This window comes from Marmota monax, unplaced genomic scaffold, assembly GCF_021218885.2.
Source record: "Marmota monax isolate L192 unplaced genomic scaffold, Marmota_monax_Labrador192_F-V1.1 WCK01_AAM20220418_F8-fsc00017, whole genome shotgun sequence".
NCBI classification, from domain to species: Eukaryota; Metazoa; Chordata; class Mammalia; order Rodentia; family Sciuridae; genus Marmota; species Marmota monax.
In genome coordinates, this window is record NW_026695241.1 from 4,571,164 (window position 1) to 4,589,783 (window position 18,620).

The 18,620-nt window shown below is 55.7% G+C and overlaps 1 protein-coding gene across 4 annotated transcripts in view; it reads right to left on the reverse strand.

Annotated features, from left to right (window-relative positions):
* Rin3 (Ras and Rab interactor 3) overlaps window positions 1–18,620 on the reverse strand; it is a 107,388-nt gene that overhangs the window by 71,145 nt on the left and 17,623 nt on the right. For 2 of the 4 annotated variants that reach the window (XM_046440618.2, XM_046440617.2), the window contains exon 2: window positions 9,011–9,212. In XM_046440618.2, the coding sequence (XP_046296574.1) occupies window positions 9,011–9,212 (202 nt within the window). Of the gene's footprint in view, window positions 1–3,996; window positions 4,527–9,010; window positions 9,213–18,620 lie in introns of those variants that run through there. The other 2 variants (XM_046440619.2, XM_046440620.2) reach the window with 2 other exon arrangements.

Consider the following 18,620-nt stretch of genomic DNA (forward strand, 5'->3'; position numbering starts at 1 on the left):
TAAGTGAACTCCGGGTGCCCCTAGGGTCTCTCTGAGCCGGACACCAAAAGAGACAGAACAGGAGCCGGTCAGGCCCCTGGGAAGGCCAGCAAACAAACTTTGACCCTTGACCTTGAGCCGGTGGGAGCTGGGGCTGGCACCTTCCTGAGCTGAAACCAAACCAGAGTTTCTGCCTTTCTGGGACTGTGCACCCCGTGAGGGTGTGGTGAGGTTCACGGTGGAGGGGGACTCCTGCCCCACACAGGGGCAATAGCCAGCTCCCTGCCCTTCTGAGGAACGGCAGGACACCAGTCAGTGCTTCTCAAACGGGTGGTCAGGACCGTCGGCAGGGATGCCGCTGATAATTGTGATTTCCAAAATAAAATAGGAATATTAAGTAGAAGACCCTTGCTTATCATCTTATCATCTCTCCTCATGACAAATCGTGGTGGCCAGCCTCCACGGGGACCTCGCCCCTGCACTCTGCAGTACACCCAGGACATAACTAATTCTCGACTTTTCCATGTTGCTCAGACGTGGACCCTGCTCTGCACCCTCAGGTTGTGCAGAGGGAGAAAAAGAAGACGGAGGGCCTCAGACAGGACGGGACAGCACAGGTCGCGAGCTCCTCCGACGGGAGGGCGCCATCTGCATTTCTTCTTAGCTCCGAGGCAGCCCCGAGCAGCTGGGCATCACCTTGTGACCCTGGTAACAGTGTGACCTCCCTGAGCCTCAGTGTTCTGATCTGTAAGTGGGCATAACACCTGTGGCCACGCAGCAGAAAGAAAAAATGAAACCAAGCCCTGCCTGCCGGAAACGCTTGGGGACGTTGCCAAGAGCGCCACCCCCCCCCCCCCACGCTGGAGGACACATGCTCCACTAGCCCCCTCCACTCCTGCGTCTGCTCCTTCTGCCCCCCAGGCTCGGCTCCATCTAGAACCAGCATGTGTTCATTGTGGGGAAAGAGTCAGATTTCCTTGACGCAGTTGGGAAGACAAGACTCACAGATCTGGGGCAAGAGGCAGCCAAGCCACCCGTAGGAGCAACAGAGGAGGAGCAGGGGTGGGGAGGAGCATCCCACTGTGACAGCAGCCATCACCCTGGCTCTGTGCAGCGTGCCCTCTGGGTTCTCCCACCTTGGGGTGGGTCTGTGGCTCTGGGTGGAAACCCAAGGTCATGCCGAGGGCAAGGGCAGAAGCAGGATTCGGGCCCTGGCATCCCCACTGCCGTGAGGCATCTCAGGTCTCTGCCACTGCGCCCGGATCTGCTCACTGAGGGACGGGATGTCAGAAGAAGTGGAAAGTTCCCCAGCTGGACTCTGCAGGCCCAGTTCTGGGCACCCATCACCCACCCTGCAGCACGCCACAGAGCTCTTGCTCTGCTGTCTCTTTACCCAGGCTGAGTCACAGCGCTCTTATCTGAAAACCATGATAAGGTGCTGATGGGGGGCAGGGAGGCTGTGAGCCTGGTGGGGAGGGAGGGAGGGAGGGAGTCTGCGTGTGGCCTGGCTGGAGGTGTCCTCTAAGGCTTCCTGCCCAGGTGCTGGGGGTGAGGCCCAGGCTGACAGATGTCCTCTGTGAGCGGAACCTGGGCACAGTGCACCCTAGCCAACGGGAATACGAGGGTCTGCTCTGTCCCCTCCAGGAAGGCATCACGGCAGCACCTCAAAAATAGCATCACTGTGCAGCAGAGACTCTGAAGAATGTTCTAGATTATGCAGAAAACCTAGCACAGCTCAGCCAAAGTCAGTGCCATGTAAACCATGTTTGTGAGCTCCTTGCACCCCCGCCTCCCATCACAGGTGAGCTCCCACTGCGCTGGAAGGAGAGGAGATGTCACCATGGTGGTGGCTGCAGGTGAGTGCACGGGGTGCTCAGGAGCTGGCTGGACACCCAGGGCTCTTCCTCCCACACCCGGAGCTTCCGCATGCAGATCCTCCGGCCCCCTTCACTGTTCCTCCTGCCCGTGGACTCCAGCCCTGCCCCCCACCAGCAAGTTCCTTCCACTTCTTGGGGTCCAGCTTTCCTCATTTGAACCCGGGCATAGGAGTACCCATCATCTGGGGTGAGAGGATCACTGATCATGAAGATAAAATGCGGGGCCATTGTGTGCACTCCATGATACAGCAGCTCTAGGATCAGGATCACAGGCCGCGGCCAGTCACTGGGCTTCAGCCACGGGCTGAGAGTCTAAATGCGAGATCCCACTGGGTGAATCAGTAACAGCACCAGTGACATCACTGCTGCGCTTGAAGCTGGACCACAAGGAGAGGAAAAAGGACTCAGATATCAGTCACCTGGAGGGCAGACTGAAAACGGCCCCAAGTCCAACTCACTGCTCCTTCAACAGGGAGAAAGCATCTTCCCAGCCGTGGGAGGGTGGCCTTGAGCCTGACCAGAGCACAGCAGAGGGAGGGGTTCTGAGCCGGGCCTGGGGCACGCACTCCCATGCTGGGCCTTTTGGACCGCGGCTGTCATAAGAAGAAGCCCGGGTTGTCCTGCTGCAGTCAGGCAGCCCGGCCAGCAGCCGGCAGCCACCACAAGACGGTGAGCAAGGCCCTTGGAGACCGTCTGGCTCCAGCGGACCTGACAGAGGACTCAGGGTGCTCAGCTGATCCCAGGACACCAGAGGAACTGGGCCCACCCACACAAGAGTGAGCAAGCAAAATGTGAGGGTTTTAAGACCCTGCACGTTGCCATAGTAACGATCCTGCCACGGCATGTGGACACGGGGTGCAGCCTCTGGGGACCCCCTCCTCTCTTCCTCCTGCAAGGGGCTGCTGGGGAGACTCAGCTCAGTGTGGCCCAGCCCCTCCCTTTACAGCCAGAGGTGGAAAAAGACCTCCTCAGGTCACAGGGCTTGTTAGTGGCAGCAGCAGGACAGCGTGGTGACACCATAGTACATCCCGCCACCCAACCAGCCCGCCAGTGTTCCGTGAGTGTGTCCTCCACGCCAGGCTCCAGGCTGAGCTGGACAGATGGCACCACTCCGGCCCAAGGCACGGAAGGTCATGCCCACTGCAGGGTAGAGACAGGGACAGGGTGGGCATCCATGGGGAAGGCCCCGAGTGTCAGGCCTTGGGGCCCTTTCTTGGAAGACTTCAGCCTGCTGGCTCTGGTGCTTAGTGGGCCACACCAATTTAAGTGCCCTCAAGGCTGTTTCTTCCCCTGCAGGCTGGGATCATGATAGAGCCTCTCTGCGACAGTCACAGACTCTAATTCTGATCTGGGTCTACACACTCTGACTCAGGAGGTCCATCATATCGGGTGGCACTAATCATGGTTATACTGCTCACTCTTTTCCCCAGCCTGCCTCACAGTGAGGGGTGGCCAATAAGGCATACAGAAAAAAAAATGCACCCTAAGAAAAAGAGCCTAGGAGAAGAAAATCATTTGCCTCTAACCTCCTGCATTTGAATGGTGAGATGCCTGGAGCTGCAGCTGTCGTTTTGCAACCATGAGGTAACAAATCTGCAGACCCAAAAGCCAATACCCTGAAGATGGGAGAAAGGAGGTGGAAAGAAGTGGGAACCTGAAGATATCAGTGAGTTGGTAACTCGCCCTGGACCCAACCTCCAGACTTCTCAACTAGGCGAATAACCATGCCCTTATGGCTGAAGCAGGCGTGATGTCACTTGAAGCGGAAAGCAAACCCCTGGCTCAGGCCTCGGAGGATCAAGACGCAGCTGCACAGGTGACTTCTGAAGAGTGACTTCCTTCCCCAGGCCCCCAGCCCCGAGGACAAAGGGCAGGGAGCCCCTGCATTCCTGCCCTGTCTGTTCATGAATCAGAAAGGCACAGGGTTGAGCACAGGGGACCAGGACCAGGAGACAGCAAGCTCCTGAGCAGGAGGACAGCCAGGACCCCAGGGCTGGCCAGGGCTGGCCAGGGAGGGCCAGGCAAGGTGGACTCTGGCCTAGGCCGCCTGGGGCGCTGAGCACGGAGCAGCCCACAGCTCATCCACAGCGGGACCCCGTCTGCTCCCAAGAGACCAACAAGCAGCCACGTCCTCACCCACCTCTCCTCCGGGTCATGCCTGGCTGTCCTCCTTGAGCTGACGTCAGTCTGAGCCAGCCGCCGGTTTCCTCTCTTCCCTTTTTCTCCCTTGCTCACTCCCCCAGTGCGCTGCGTTAGGAACTCTTGGACAGCAGAAGTTCCTCTTCCTTCAACTGAAGAGATTGCAGGGTGCCACTCTGGGGACTCAATTTCCTTTGAAAAGCGTGGATTCCATCAGAACCCTCTCCGCACAGCCCAGCAGAGCACACAGACACCAGATCAGTGAGTTGGGACGCTTGTGTCCTTCCTGGTTTTGGTGCGAGTCTGCTCTGCAGCCTTTGGCAGGTCACTTGCCCTCTCTGAGCTGGCTTTTCCCAGTCTGTAGTTAGGGGTAGGTGAAGGATCCCTTCCTTCTGTGAAATGCTCTACCAGCCTTCAGTGCCCCTCGGGTTTTCCCCAGGATCCAAAGACTTGCCAGAGAGTTAGTTTCCTGACACCTTCATGCACTCCAGGAGGCTGGCACAGCTGGCCTGGGTGTCCACCCCGTGTGCCTCGGGTATTGTGGCTGGAGCTGGGACGGAGCACGTATAGGAGAGAACTGCTCAGCCACTGCGCTGCCCTCCCAGCCCTGTTCGGAGCCGGATCCCATGCGTGGCCTTTTCACGGTCGTTTCTGGCTGCCAGGCCGGATCTGTCTGCTTTTCCATTTTTGTTATTTTAGGATTATTTTCCAGTTGCAAGGGGAAATTTTCCAATCATGCCCATTAGGGCAGGAACAGAAGGGGCCGGTTCTTCTGAGGCCACAGCTGCAGAGGCTGCCATGACGGGAGGCAGATCCAGTGGCCAGAGCCCATCCTGGTCACAGGGGACGTGGGTGGGCAAACCTGCGGCAAAGGGCCTCGTGTCCCCGGTCCTGGCCCCGACAGAGCTGGGGGACATGTACAGGCCCAGGGACTGGGAGGAAGGAAGGACCAGGGCCTGGCGCTTCTGTTTTACATCCGGGGAAACCGAGGCCCACCTCTGCCGTGACGCGTGCCACACCACACATGGCGCAGGTGGCATTGCTCAGCCATCGGTGTGTTTTTGGACCTCCCCGGAAGCTTCAAAAACACACCGGTGGCCAAGGCCCCTCTCCAAACCAGAGAAACTGGCATTTCTGGGTTGGTGGGGACAGGGCTGTGTTTTTAAGGCCCTTGAAGGTGATCCGTGGTGGATTCAATCAGCCATGCTGCTCAGGATGGGCCCTTGGGCGGCAGAGCCAAGATTCCCACTGTGGAGTGGAGGTCCGGCCCCGTCCTGCGGGGTCTAGGAGAATTGGGAGACCGGGCTCAGCCCACAGAGACTCCTCCCGGCTCAGTGGCCTCTGCCGTTGTGGCCTCGGAACAGCTGAGGACAGCAGTTCCCTGGCATCAGAAGGGACAAGAGGGCATCGGCAGGTTTTCGCCAAGCCAATAGTGAATGGGCTGAGTGTCCCTGGACTCTGCCTGGGGAGGTGCCCGGCCACCCACGTGCTGGTCCATATCACAGCCTGGGCTCCCACCGCTCCTGAACCAGCCCCGGGAACCACAGACAGCTCACAGGGGGTTTCCCTTGTTAAAGCCACCCTCCGGCCTGGGAGCCATGACGCTCCGGCAGCAGCGAACACACGCGCCCTGGGCTTGGTGTCCAGGCTCCTTCTCTGATAAAGGGAAGCCGGGCTCTTAGAGAAATGCTGTTTCCCAGGACTGAGGTGAGGCTCGTACCAGGTGAGGCTGTGGACTCTTTTATGGCTGGACAGTAAGGAAGGGCTCCAACAGACAGACAGACGACACCCGGACACACACACAGAGTAATGCGGTGTCCAGCAGACACGGGAACCAACAGAAGGATTCCCAGTGGCCAGAGCTGGAACAACCTGAGTGACAAATCAACTACAGTGGAACCATGTTGAGACCCAGAGTATAAGTAGGAATCCATGACCCCGTGTTGATGTGAGTGATGATTAAATAAATAAAGAGGCAGAGGATACAGCGGTCTCTGTGCGGAAGGGTGACTCCCACAGATCTGGGTCAAGGAGGCAGAGTCTAACTGTCCTTCCGAGAGGATGGAGCGCAGGGACCTCTTCAGAAGAGGAGGGGGAAGGGGAGTGGAGCCTGGCACAGGCCTCGGCAGGTGGTCAGGGTCAGCATCTCCAGGGGAGGTCATGCTGACAGTTTGTGCCCTTGAAGAGACAATGCGAATGGCCTTGACCTCTGTGGTCCTCCTCCCCAACCCCAAGCCAGGTCCAGCCTCTAGACAAATCCCAACCAAGGGACCTCAGCCAATACCCGGCCAGTCCCACGGAAAACAAAGTCTGAGAAACTCTCACAGGAGAGCACGTGTGGTGTCCTGGATGGGACTGGGACAGACAGACGCTGGATGGGAGCTGGGGGACCTGAAGGAGGGCCCGGCTTAGCACTGATGGACGGAGCTCGCGGGATGGCTGTGGCCAAGGGCAGATGCCAGGGGTGCCAGGTATCTGGAACTCTCTGTACCATCTTTGCAACTTCTCTGTCACTCTAAAATGACTCCACAATTTGAAAAACCATCTGCAGCATAAATTCAAGCAAATTTTGATTATCTTGTGGCTGAATTCACAAAGGCAAACAACGATGTTCCGCACCTTATCAGAGACCAGGCTGCAAGGAGGAGAGGGGACTGGGGAAGGCCGTGGGATGCGGTCAAGGTCCCCAGATTCTGGGGACAAGAGGACTGGCTCCTCAGCCTCCGAGCACGGGCTCCAGACATGGCAGAGCATGTCCTCTCTCTGGTCCTGAGAGCTATCATGGCATGGGGACCACCTTTCAAAATGATGAAGTCACCCAGTGATGGACTGTCCCTGCTCTGAGGGAGACATATTATGCAGCAAAGGCTGCATAATACAACTGTATTTGCACATAAATGTGCACATCCTCCTGGACACTTTAAGTCCTTTCTAGAGCACATAGGACATCCGAAACGGTGTGAATACCGTGCCAACTCATCCTGCCGCGCTGTGTGGGGAGCGTGGCTGTACACGTGAGGGTCTGGTGCCCCCCACACCCCTGTTTGCCATCCACACTGGGCTGAATCTGCAGACCCAGAGCCGGGATGCAGAGCCGGGGACACAGACCCAGGGACGCAGAGCCGGGGACGCAGAGCCCCGCTGTGTTTCTGCCTTTCCTGCTGCTCCCAGGAGGAGGGCTGGGCTGGGTCCTCGCTGTAACTGGGCTCACACCTCAGCCCGTCTTCTCTCATTAGCCAGGTGCCAGGGCAGGCTACTGTGCTCCCGGCTGGAGGCCAGTGGGTGCCCCGCCCATGCCCCCCACTGCCCAGAGGCCAGGTCTGCATCCCCTTGCCCCAAGGCTGTTGCTGGCTGAGTCAGTTCACCCTCAGGGCCCAGAGCAGGGGCTGAACGGGACCCCTCAACCTGGCAGCCTTCCACCAGGATGTCAGGAGTTGAACGCCCAGAGCTCCGGCCCCTCGTGCGGGGGATCCTGAGACGCCTGTCCCACGCTGGCGCCCAGGGCTCCCCAGCAAGACTCCCATCCAGCGGCCCTGGGTAGCAGGCGGGATAACTGCTGTGCCCTTGCTGCCCTCTGGGTCTGGCCTCTTCCCCTCGGCCACTCGTGGGGCCACCTCCCCAGTAGACCTCTGGCTCTCAAATCCCTGTCTGAATTCTGCTTCTTGGGGACCTGGAACTAAGGCCCCTCCTAGCCTCAGTTTCACTATCTGTAAGGTGGGTGCAGGACTACGGCAAGATGATATCGGCAGAGCACAGGGGCAGGCTAAGAAGAATCCCAAGGAAAACCACCTCTGTCATTTCAGCTGTGTTTATTCAAACTTTCTGAAGAGAGGACCACCCCCTTTTGTTCTTTTTGATTTTGAACCCAGGGCCTCATGCATGCTAGGCGCAAGCTCTACCACTGAGCTACACTTCCTGCATCTTTTGACAAAGTGGTCACAATATACGCCTGCCCCAATGTGCCCTAGAAACACACTTGTGTTTTCCTAGGACTGTCCCTTACCATCTGGCCCACCCCATCTGCACACATACCCTGGACACCCACCTCAAGAACTTAGAAAAATTTTATATGATAAGAATTTCAACTCAATTAAATTAAAAGCATCCATCCACCCATCCTATGATCATAGAAATAGCACCTCTGGGTGGGAGTTCCATGCCCCATTTCAAAGTGACTAACATGGAGCTCAGGAAACTTAAGCCATTCGATAAAGAAAATGTGGCACATATACATAATGGAATATTACTCAGCCAAAAAGAAGAATGGAATTATGGCTCTTGCTGGTAAATGGATGGAACTGTGAAATATCATGCTGAGTGAAATAAGCCAGCCCCCCAAAATCAAAGGCCAAATGGTCTCTCTGATATATGGATGCTGACTCCAATAAGGGGGGTGGAGAATAGAAGTACTGTAGAGCAAACAAAGGGGAATGAAGGAAAGGGAGGGGGATGGGCACAGGGAGGACAGTAGAACGAACTGGAAACTTTCCTGTGATCATATATGAAAACACGACCCGTGGAAGTCCACATCATGTACAACCACAAGAATGGGAAGTCCTACTCCATATGTGTATGATGTCATACATACATGGAGTATGTACGATGTGTCAAAATGCTCTACTGTCATGTGTATCCAAAAAGAATAGGGAAAAAAAAATCACTTAGCCATTTGCTCAATCACAGACCCCCCCCCCCCAACAGCCTCTTATTTTCTCCTGTAAATTAAAGGGGTTTACAGCAGCTGGCTCTGTTCTGGGCCCTGGCCACCGGGTGAGCTCTCAGATGGGGTCCTCCTGTGCACACCGGCCCTGCCTCCCAGGTTCTGAATGCCCAGAGGCCAGGCCGGGAACCAGGCCCTGCTCCCCAAAGCAGAATCAAGTCCCTACCTGAGTCTGGGCGCAGCAGCTTGAAGGGCAGCAGAGGGCAGCCACTCGCCCAGCTGCTTCCAGGCGGAGCCTCCGGGGCCCTGGCACTGGTGTCCCCCCCACCAGCCCACGAGGTGGGACCAGACTCACCCCCGCCACCTCCCGGTGCAGGATCCTGGCTGCCTCTGACCTGGCCAGCCCCAGCTGCAGCCACACGGGGCACGTCTTGACCAGCTTCTCCAGGACGCTGATGCCCCGGCGCGGAAGGCAGTTCTTGGGGGCGGCTGGCAGACCGAGCCCCACGCGGTCCTCCTTCTCCTCGTCCTCTCCTTTGCCAGCCTCTGCAGCAGGACTGAGAAAGAGAAGCAAAGGGTCAAGGTCCCGCAGCCCAGCCACACGGTGGACAGCAAACGGGCTTGTTCAGCATCGCTGTGGCCGGGGACCTCTGGGGAGTTACCAAAGGAGCAGACCATGGTCTCTACCTCAGGAGCTTGTGTCAAAGTGGGTGAGACATACAGCCCTGTGACAGCCGGCCCCGGCACAAGGAGGGGGAACATGACAGGAGCTCCTGTACCCAGGTGGGCTCTGGAAAGCACAGGGGGCGTCTGAGAACCCAGAGCTGGGGTGCCAGGCTCGGCCACTGAGTGACAGCCCAGCCCATTCAAATGCTTGTAACCAAGAACAACTTTCTGGGCAGTAAAATGCATAGGTCTCCAGCACATGGCTGGCCTGCTTTGGGCACACGCCCCACCTCTGTCCTTCCCGCAGACCAGGGAGAGACCCGTGCTGTCCAATGACACAGCCACTAGCCACAGGTAGTTATGGAGCTCTTGAAAGTGGCTGGTCCATATGGGGACAGGCTGTGAGTGTGAAATACACACAAATTCAAAGACTTAATGTGCAGAAAAGAGTAGCTCATTAACAATATTTTATATTATTGCATCTTGAAATGATGTTTTAGGTATGCTAGGCTAAATACAGCATTATTCATTTTACCAGCTTCTTTTGTACAAGAAAATTTTAGATTATTATGTGGTTTGCATTATATTTCTATTGAACAGTGTCAATACAGAACATTTCTAGAAGGTTCCTTTGTGCCCCTCCCAGTCAGCATGTCCTCCCCTCCAGGATGAGGATGTGTTAACACAGGGTAAGGAAAGGAAGAGGATCAAAATGGCCCAGCCACACAGAGGGCCTGCTGGGGAACAGGCCCTGCCCACGCCCGTCATCCTGCCTGGTTTAGGAGACCCTGGACCTGCCCCAGCACCCCACTCCCACGCTACCCAACGTGCACAGCTAGTTTTGACTCCAGGGAGGGACGAGCCAAAAATCGGTGCCTCAAACCCCGAGGCGGGTGGCCAGGAGCTCCTGCACACTGTACCTAGGGACCCGAGTCTCTCGGGCACTGGCCGGGATGGAAAGCTCACTCGGACAGAGGAGGGCATTCACGAGGTTGGGAAGAGGGGACGGTGCCTCCCAGTTTGTCCCGTGTCTCTGACGTGTTGCTCAGGGGTAGCGGAGAGCAGCGTTGACATTCCTTCTGGAAGCATCCAGGGCATTTGCTGGGAGGAGCCATTTGGCAGGGGGAGAGGGTGAGGCCAGGATGGGCCCTTTAAAGGACACAGGAAGGTGGAAGCCCTCCTGGGGGGCAGAGGAGGCAGGGTTAGGGTGAAGGGCTGATGAGGGAGGAGGTGCCCACAGGGGGGAGGCGGGGAGCTGGGTTCTACAGCTGGGTTCTGTTGTGGACCCAGGTCTTGCTGGGACCTGACTGGTGTGTCTAGAGGAGAGACGTGTGAGGTTCATGGCAAAGGTCCTGGAGCAGCCTCGGCAGAGTGTGATGAGGTTCCCTCCTCGGCCTCCCCTCCCAGGACCTGAGAGGCTGCTGTGCAGCCACCGTGTGGGGGTCACCTTCTGCTCACTGCCTACAGCCCAGGCAGAGCTGGGCCAGGCTGCAGGAAGGCACGCATGTCCTGGGAAGTGGCAGGAAGTGGGACCAGGAGCGGGTGGGGAGGGCAGCCCTGTGGACGACTCAGCCTGTGGCATTGGGGACCAGCTGTGTCATCTGGAGCTCAAGCCAGGGTGGCTGACTTACAATGAGGTGTTACTTTCCAGTCCCAGCATCCTCTCTGGGAAGGAAGCTGGGATGGTGGGGTCAAAATTACTCAATAAAGAAGTATCCAGGGCTGACACGTTCCTCCAAACCCACTTGGAAACACGACAATGTCTTCCGGCACCAGAAGACTTGACAATCCTCCTGGAACATCCAGGTGGGGCCAGGGAGGACCCTCCAGGCGGTTGGGAGTCAGCCCGAGCTGCTCCCATTCCCTCTGCCCCTGACCCAGTCCTGCCCTCTCACGGCCTCAGTTTCCTCATCTGGGTAGGTGGGCTGGATGGTCCCCCCATTTGTTGGGCGCCTTTGGTGGGTCCTGGCCCCACTGCCATCAAATGGGCTCTGGAGAAATGAGGGTGGCCTCTCTTCACTCCTGCCTTGAGCTGCTCCCGGAGGAGCAGGTGTGATTTTATTTAGCTATTATTTTCCCAACCCTCCCGCTGAAGTCTTCTCTTCTAGAGGCTGGAGTGAGTCAGAGCCAGGCCCATGGGGACTCTGGGGCCACCGGGAGCACTGGCTCTGAGTCCACACACAGGAGCCATTTTCCCAGGGCCAAAGGAAGGAAGGGCTGGGGTCACGGCTGCCTTCGGGCTTCCTGGGGAAGAAGAAATGAGATGTGCAGGGACCTGGCGAGTCTTGGAGGACCCACAGAGACGAAATTGCTCACTCTCCCCGCGGTCCCATCTGCATCCGGAGGCCACTGCTCTCAGGGTGACCAAATGGAAATCCTGTCCCAGGTTCCAAAGTGAGTCATGGGGGCTAGGCCTTCACACTCCCTGCACAAAGAGCTTCCACTGCCAAGAATCCAGGCCAGGCCCCTAATACTTAAGGCTTTCTTTTTCTAAGACCCCTCCTTCTCCAGGGGCTGCTCTCCATCCCCCCAAGGAAGCCTGCGCTTCCCCACTTGCCCCTCCTCCAACTCCTCTGTCCACGTGCAGGGCCGGCAGGGCCTCTAGATCCTGTCCACCAGGTAGGCAAAGGGATGGATGAGACAGCAATGACCACAGAAGGGAAAGTAGGTAAGAGGCTGCACCGACGCTCACGGCTTCTTCCTGTGAAAGTGGGAGGAAATATTTGCAAGACACTCATCAGAGAACCAGCAAATAGGTTTAAAAAGACAGGGAGGGGTTTGCAAAGGTTGCGAACAGATTCCTCAAAGAAAAAGACAGATGGCCCAGTAAGCAGGTGACAGAGTGCCCACACCCTCAGTCAGCAGGGACATGCAAATGAAAACCACAGGCGACAGGGGACGCCTGGGCTGGACCACTAGAGGAGGAAGAATCCAAGACAGACACCACCACGTGTCGGAGCGTGTGGGAGCCCACTGGGAGCCTTGCTGATCCTGGGGAAAATGTATACCCTATGATCACTTTGGGAAAAGATATGGCATTTAAAACAATCTCTATATAAACCTGAACATGCGCCTACTGTGTGGCCCAGCCATCCCACTCCTAGATGTGTCCGCAAGAGAAATCAAAGTAGGTGTCCATAAGAGACTTGTGTGTAAATGACCATAGAAGCTTTACTTATAATAAGAGCTCAGAGTCAGTCAGGTGACCATCAAAGGGACAGGGACAGGGAGACCGCAGTACCCTGTGCAATAAATTAACAGTCAGTGATTACAGGAAATCGTTACCTGTGCAATAAAATAACAGTCGGTGATAGCGGGAAATCTATTTAGTAAGTTACTGTGACAACTCAATGAGATGCCTGTGGGGTGCTCAGCCTGGTGCCTGGCATGTAATTCAATAAAGCTTGGCTGTTGTTTTCCCAACCCTCCGACTCACCAGCTTGCGGTCTTCCCTTCCTCCCCCTCTGCAGCCGTGCGCTCAGGACCCAGCACACTAGATGGAGTGGCTGGAGTCTAGGTCTGCGGCCAAGATACCATCTGTCCCCAGCGGCAACCCACAAGTTCAAGTGCTTGGGAAACACATGGCTTGACATGAACACAGGCACGATTGCAAAAAAAAAAAAAAACACCCAATTTTCTTGGCAGAGTGACAAACCACGGGGAGGATCCCTCATGCCCAAGCCCAGCGAGTGGCGGTGAAAAGACGAATAGGAGCCGGCCCTTCTCACACGCCTGGCAGTGATGAGCACCAAAGGGCCACCTCGGCTGCAGAAGCTCCTAAAATGCTACTTTCCAGGAACACCCCAGCCCTGCCAGGGCCCCCTCTCCCTCCAGGAGGCCAGGTAGGCAAAGTGCAGGAGGCCCTCTGGGAGACTGGCTGGAGCCCCCTGGGGGAGGGGTCTGCAGAGCAAAAATCTCCACCCAATGGGAATCTGAAAGAGGCCAAAGGCTGCAGCCCCTTGCCCTTGAGCAAGGTCCAGAAGTCAGAGCAGGAGCCCCTGAGGCTGGGAGGGCGGGACCTGGCTCTCCAAGAGCCTTCGGTGACCAAGCCGGTGGACACGTGCTCTGCGCAGGCTGCAGGAATCGGGTAGAGGCGGGCAGCCGCCTGAGGACACACCAAGGCGGGGGAGCTGGACAGAACCACTGAGCAGGCCCTGCACCAGGCTTTGCTCTGTGGCTGAGATTCCTGCTGTCAACGGGCCAAGTCACATCAGCTCCAACTGCCAGGGACTGTCACTGAGCCCACAAGGCATCAGGTCCGTCGTCCACTGGCTGAGCAGGAACTCCGACATCCTCGGCCTCCTCTCCCTGGCCGAGCTCCAGCCCAGCCCAGGCAAAGGGTGACAGGGAGGCTGGGTCAACAACAGCACTGTCAGTGCCAAACTGGGAACCCCCGAGATCCAGAGCAAACTGCTGCACACAGAAACTCTCCCACCAGGTTCCCATTCCACACACGGGGCCCAGAACCACGAGCGGATCCATCCCCAGAGACTTCCCGGTCCACAGCTGCCTAGGAGGCACGTCCCCTGGTACTCGGTGTCTAGCTTAGGGGGTTTTCTCCCCAGGTCTGAGGTGGGGAGACCAGCTGGGCTCCTGGGAGGGAGGCCTGTGTCTGTCCCAGGTCTACTCTGGGAGCTTGGCCATCCCCACATCTGTAGTAGGTCGGACTGTGTCCCCCCAACGATGCAGACTAATCTTTAACCCTGGAATATGACTTGGAAAAGGATCTTTGCAGATGTAATGAAGTCAAGGATGTCAAGATGAGGTCATCCTGGGGTTAGGGTGGACTGTGAAGCCAATGTGAGGTGTCCTTCCAGAGGGGAGAGAGACCAAAACAGACCATGTCCATGGGAAGCAGGGGAGGCTGAGTCAGGATGCCCCTAGGCCAATGAGTGCCAAGGGTTGACGCCCGGAGCCAGGAAAGAGGCATGGTATGGATCCTCCCCAGAGCCTCTGGGGGAACCCACTGCTGACACCTTGATTTTGGACTTCTGGCATTTAGAACTGTGAGAAAATAAGTGCCTAGTGTTTTAGGTTGCAAAGTGGGCGGTAGCTTGCTACTGCAGCCCTACAAAACGAGTACACCTCATAGTCCCATGTAAAGTCAAGGTCAGCAAGGCACAGAGAGGTGAATAAATTCATCCAAAATCACACAGTCAGTAAGGGGCAGAGCTGGGATTCAAATCTGGGTAAGCTGTCTCTAGAATCTGCTCCTAACCACGGCTCTAGAAAAATTTCAAAAGGTTTAAGATTTTAAGATCAGAAAGTTGTTTTAAAAAAAAGTTTCCATGTTTACGTATCCTAGTAGTACCCAGCAAATAAAGTTCAATAACTTTTTGTTGTTGTTGTTGTTGTGTGTTTTTTAAATCCTATTTGGGAATCGATGCAAACTTATACAAAGACGTGTAGAAACAGGGCTGGGGATGTGGCTCATCGGTTAAGTGCCCCTGGGTTCCATCCCTGGGGTACCAAAAAAAATCTAAAAGGAGAGAGATGCCAGGGTCACATCCCAGTGATACTCCTGCTGGACACACATGTGCATAAGGAGACGATGGGGAGAGCCGGCGTGCATCAGTGAGGGAGTGCACAAGGAAGTTGTGACCAGTCAGCCCTGGACGGTCACATCACATAGCTGTGACAGGGGACCAAACCTATCCGACTAAATCTCAAAATCCTGATGATGGTGTGGATTCTGATTTCCATTGCGCTGAGGTGAGAATGGCCTTGGGGTTGAGAAGCGCTGGTGGGCGGGGGCAGGCAAACTGGACACAATGTTACCCCGTGTGAGCCCGTGAGAAATGCACAGAGGGATTCCTTGTTCTGCTCCTGTGACTTTCTTAGGAGTCTGAAAACGTGTCAAAAGAGAAAGTTAAAAAGTCCTAAAATCAAACAAACAAAAAAACCATAATGTGCAGTGCAACAAGGAAGTTCAAGAAGGAATGAAAACATTTATATAATATGTAAAAACACTCAGTTCTTTCCTGGGGTGGAGGGGAGCACAGGATGGGAGGCCCCACCCAGCTCTGCAAGATTGGCTGGACCAAGCTGCCCAGGGCGTTGCTCCCATTTCCTCTAGACTTCTCTCCGCTGGAAATATTCAACCAAAGAATAAAACAGAAGGCCGCAGTCGCACACCCTCCCAAGGCCCGGAGTGCGTCACCTGCTGAGGTGAGGCAATGCCAGGCTCCTGGGCCATCTCCAGCACACCGGAGCTTCGCAGCTCAGAAGCCCAGAGGCCTGCGTTGGGACCTCCTGCCCTGTGACAGACCCGCCCGGTCACTTGGTCTCCAAGAGACTTTTAGGGAAATCTTGATGCTGCCACAGTGCTCTCAGGACAGAAGCCAGGGGAGGTCCCTGGGGACGGCTTCTGCTCTGTGGCAGCCGCGGCACTCAGGCCAAAGAGCAGCAGCTATGCCAGGGGCCACTGTACCCTGAAGTTCCGGGTTCCAGCCAAAGATGCCAGAGGAGGGCACCCGTGGGCTGCCAGCACGCAGGGAGGGCCAGCCCCGCCCACCTTCCAAAGCCGCGCAGTGATGAATGAATGATGCATCGAGTTCTGGGTTGGGGGACCCAGGGTCCCAGGGAGCTATGCTCTCCCATGAGCCTCAGTGTCCTCTGGGAAATGGGGGGAACATGCCACCTGCTTCAAGGGTCGTGTGGGGGTCAAACAGGATAAAGCAAATGAAGAACTTGGCTCACCACAGGGACAAATGCCAAGGGGGATGGCAGGCCTGGGGACAGCTCTAGGAGGAGGGCAAGGCTGAAGGGACATGGGGCAGAGCAGGGCAGGAATTCCCTGGGGATGGAGGTGGAGGGGACGCTCCCAGAGACCCATGGAGCATCTGGCTTGGATGAGGGTGTGCAAAGGCACCTGTCGGGAAAACCGATCATTTGGACCCTCGAGTGAAAGCCAAAGCCCTGTGGCTGAGGCTCGCCGGGTCCCATGGTGGAAACGCCCTGTCATATGACTGAAGGCCTCTAGGGACACAAGCCTGCGGCCTCCAGGGCGACCACTCGGAGAAGTGATTCTCAGAATTGATTCTGAGATGAAGCCAGTGCCCCTGAAATCTTGCTTCATGGTGCTTTTCTACACTTTTTTGGTTACTGAGGACAATCTGCTGTCCCCACAAAGCTCCTCGCCCAGGTAGAGAGGGCATGGGCACCTCCCACCCTGGGATCTCGGGCCATCCAGGTGGAACAGCCCCTTCTCCCACACAGGTGAGGTTCACCAACCGCCTTCCTGAGGGACACTGGACTGGATGTGGACACACGGTCCCCAGCAATCTGCAAATGTCTTCTTCGGTGATGTTTAATACAGCTGTGGAGTTGTGCAGCCATGACCACAGGGAATTTAGGACAATCTCGTCACTCCAGAAAGAAACTCCTTACTCTCGGGCAGTGCCCCCCCATTTCCTCCTGCTGGCCACTCCCCCATCCCACCCCAGGCCTGGAATCTACGGTCTGTCTTTACAGATCCGCCTGCTCTGGGTATTTCCTCTACACGGGACCATACACATGTGGTCTTTCATGTGTGGTTTCTTTCACTCGGCAGAGTGTTTTTGAGGTCCATCCGTGTTGGAGGGGCCAGCAGAATTGATCAGGGCTTCCGTATCAATGTTTAGTTGACAAATCATACTACATTTAAGTCATCCATTCAGCCGTTGATGGACGCGTGGGTTGTTTCCACTTTGGGGACTTTATGAATAATGCTGGTGACATTCATGTGCAAGTTTCTGCATGGAAGATGTCTTCAGTGCCCTTGGGAATATATCCAGCAAGGAGTTGCCAGGACATATGGTAACTGACTTCCTGTTTTCCACAGCAGATGTGCCACCTGACACTGCCACCAGCCACAGATAAGGGTTCTAACACCCCCATACCGTTCCAACCCTGGTTATATCTGTCTTTTTTATGGTAGTCACTCCAGTGGGTGTGAAGCAGCATCTCCTTGCAGCTTTGATTTGTAATTCCCTGATGGCTATCAATGTTGAGTGCCTTTAATTTACAAATATGTGTTCCATTCTTATTTTTGAGGGGGGGGTACTGAGGATTGAACCCAGTATGGAACCACTGAGCCACATCCCCAGTGGTATTTTTTTATTTTGAGATTCCATCTCCTAAAGTTGCTCAGGGTCTCACTAACTTACTGAGCCTAGCCTTGATCTTCTGATCCTCCTGTCTTGGCCTCCAGAGTCACTGGTATTACAGGCGTGGGCCACCGTGGTTGGTTTGTCCTTTCATTTTCCTGGGAGTGTCCTTTGAAACACAGAAGTTTTAAATCTTGGTCAAGTCCCATTTGTGTCTTTTTCCTTCGGTTGCTTATAGTTTGGGTGCACGCGTAAGAATCCATCACCTACTCCAAGGCCATGAAAATTTACTAAGAGTTTTTCGGCTTTAGCTCTTGCATCTGGGTCTGTGTTCCATTTTGAGTTAATCTCTGTGTGGTGTGAGGTAGGGGTCCAACTCCATTCTTTTGCATATGGATATCAAGTAGTTCCAGCTCCATGTGTGGAAAAGACAATTCTTTCTCTATCGAATTTTCTTGTCAGATTTTTAAATATCAACTGACTACAAGTTACGGAGTAGTTTTGGGTCCTCTTATCATACTGGTGCTGTGCTTCTGACCATGCTGAGCATCCTTCTGACTCTGAGTCTCTGAAGTTCGGCAGGGCGATGACCTGTCACACTGAAAGTCTTGTAGCCATCTCTTCTGGACGCTCATCCTCTACGACAGTGTTGGGTTTTCTACAGCTACAATACTTGGGGCATTTTTCTTTTTCTTTTTTTGGCAGTGTTGGGGTTTGAACCCAGGGTCTTCACATGCTAAGCCACCCCCCTACTACTGAGCTACACCCTCAGCCCGAGCTACACAATGCTTTGGATTGGAGGATGGGATCACACTGTGGAGACAAAGGGAGGTAAGGCGAGTGTCTGAGATGAGCAGAGCCAACACTGAGCGCCTTGGGAGAGCAGGGGCGCTGTGAGGAAGGGGTGGCGCAGAGGAAGGGGCGCTGTGAGGAAGGGGTGGCGCAGAGGAAGGGGCGCTGTGAGGAAGGGGTGGCGCAGAGGAAGGGGCTCTGTGAGGAAGGGGTGGCGCAGAGGAAGGGGCGCTGCGAGGAAGGGGCGCTGTGTCTGCAGTCAGGAGACCACAGGCCACTCTTGCTCTCCACATGCCCCTGGGCAACTCTCCGCAGCCTAGTCTGTAAGATGAGAGGGTTGAACCGGATCCAGGATGCGAGGAGGGTGAATTTCCGTGTGAACTCCCAGTTTCTTGGTGGTATTGCTGAGACGGTGGCCCT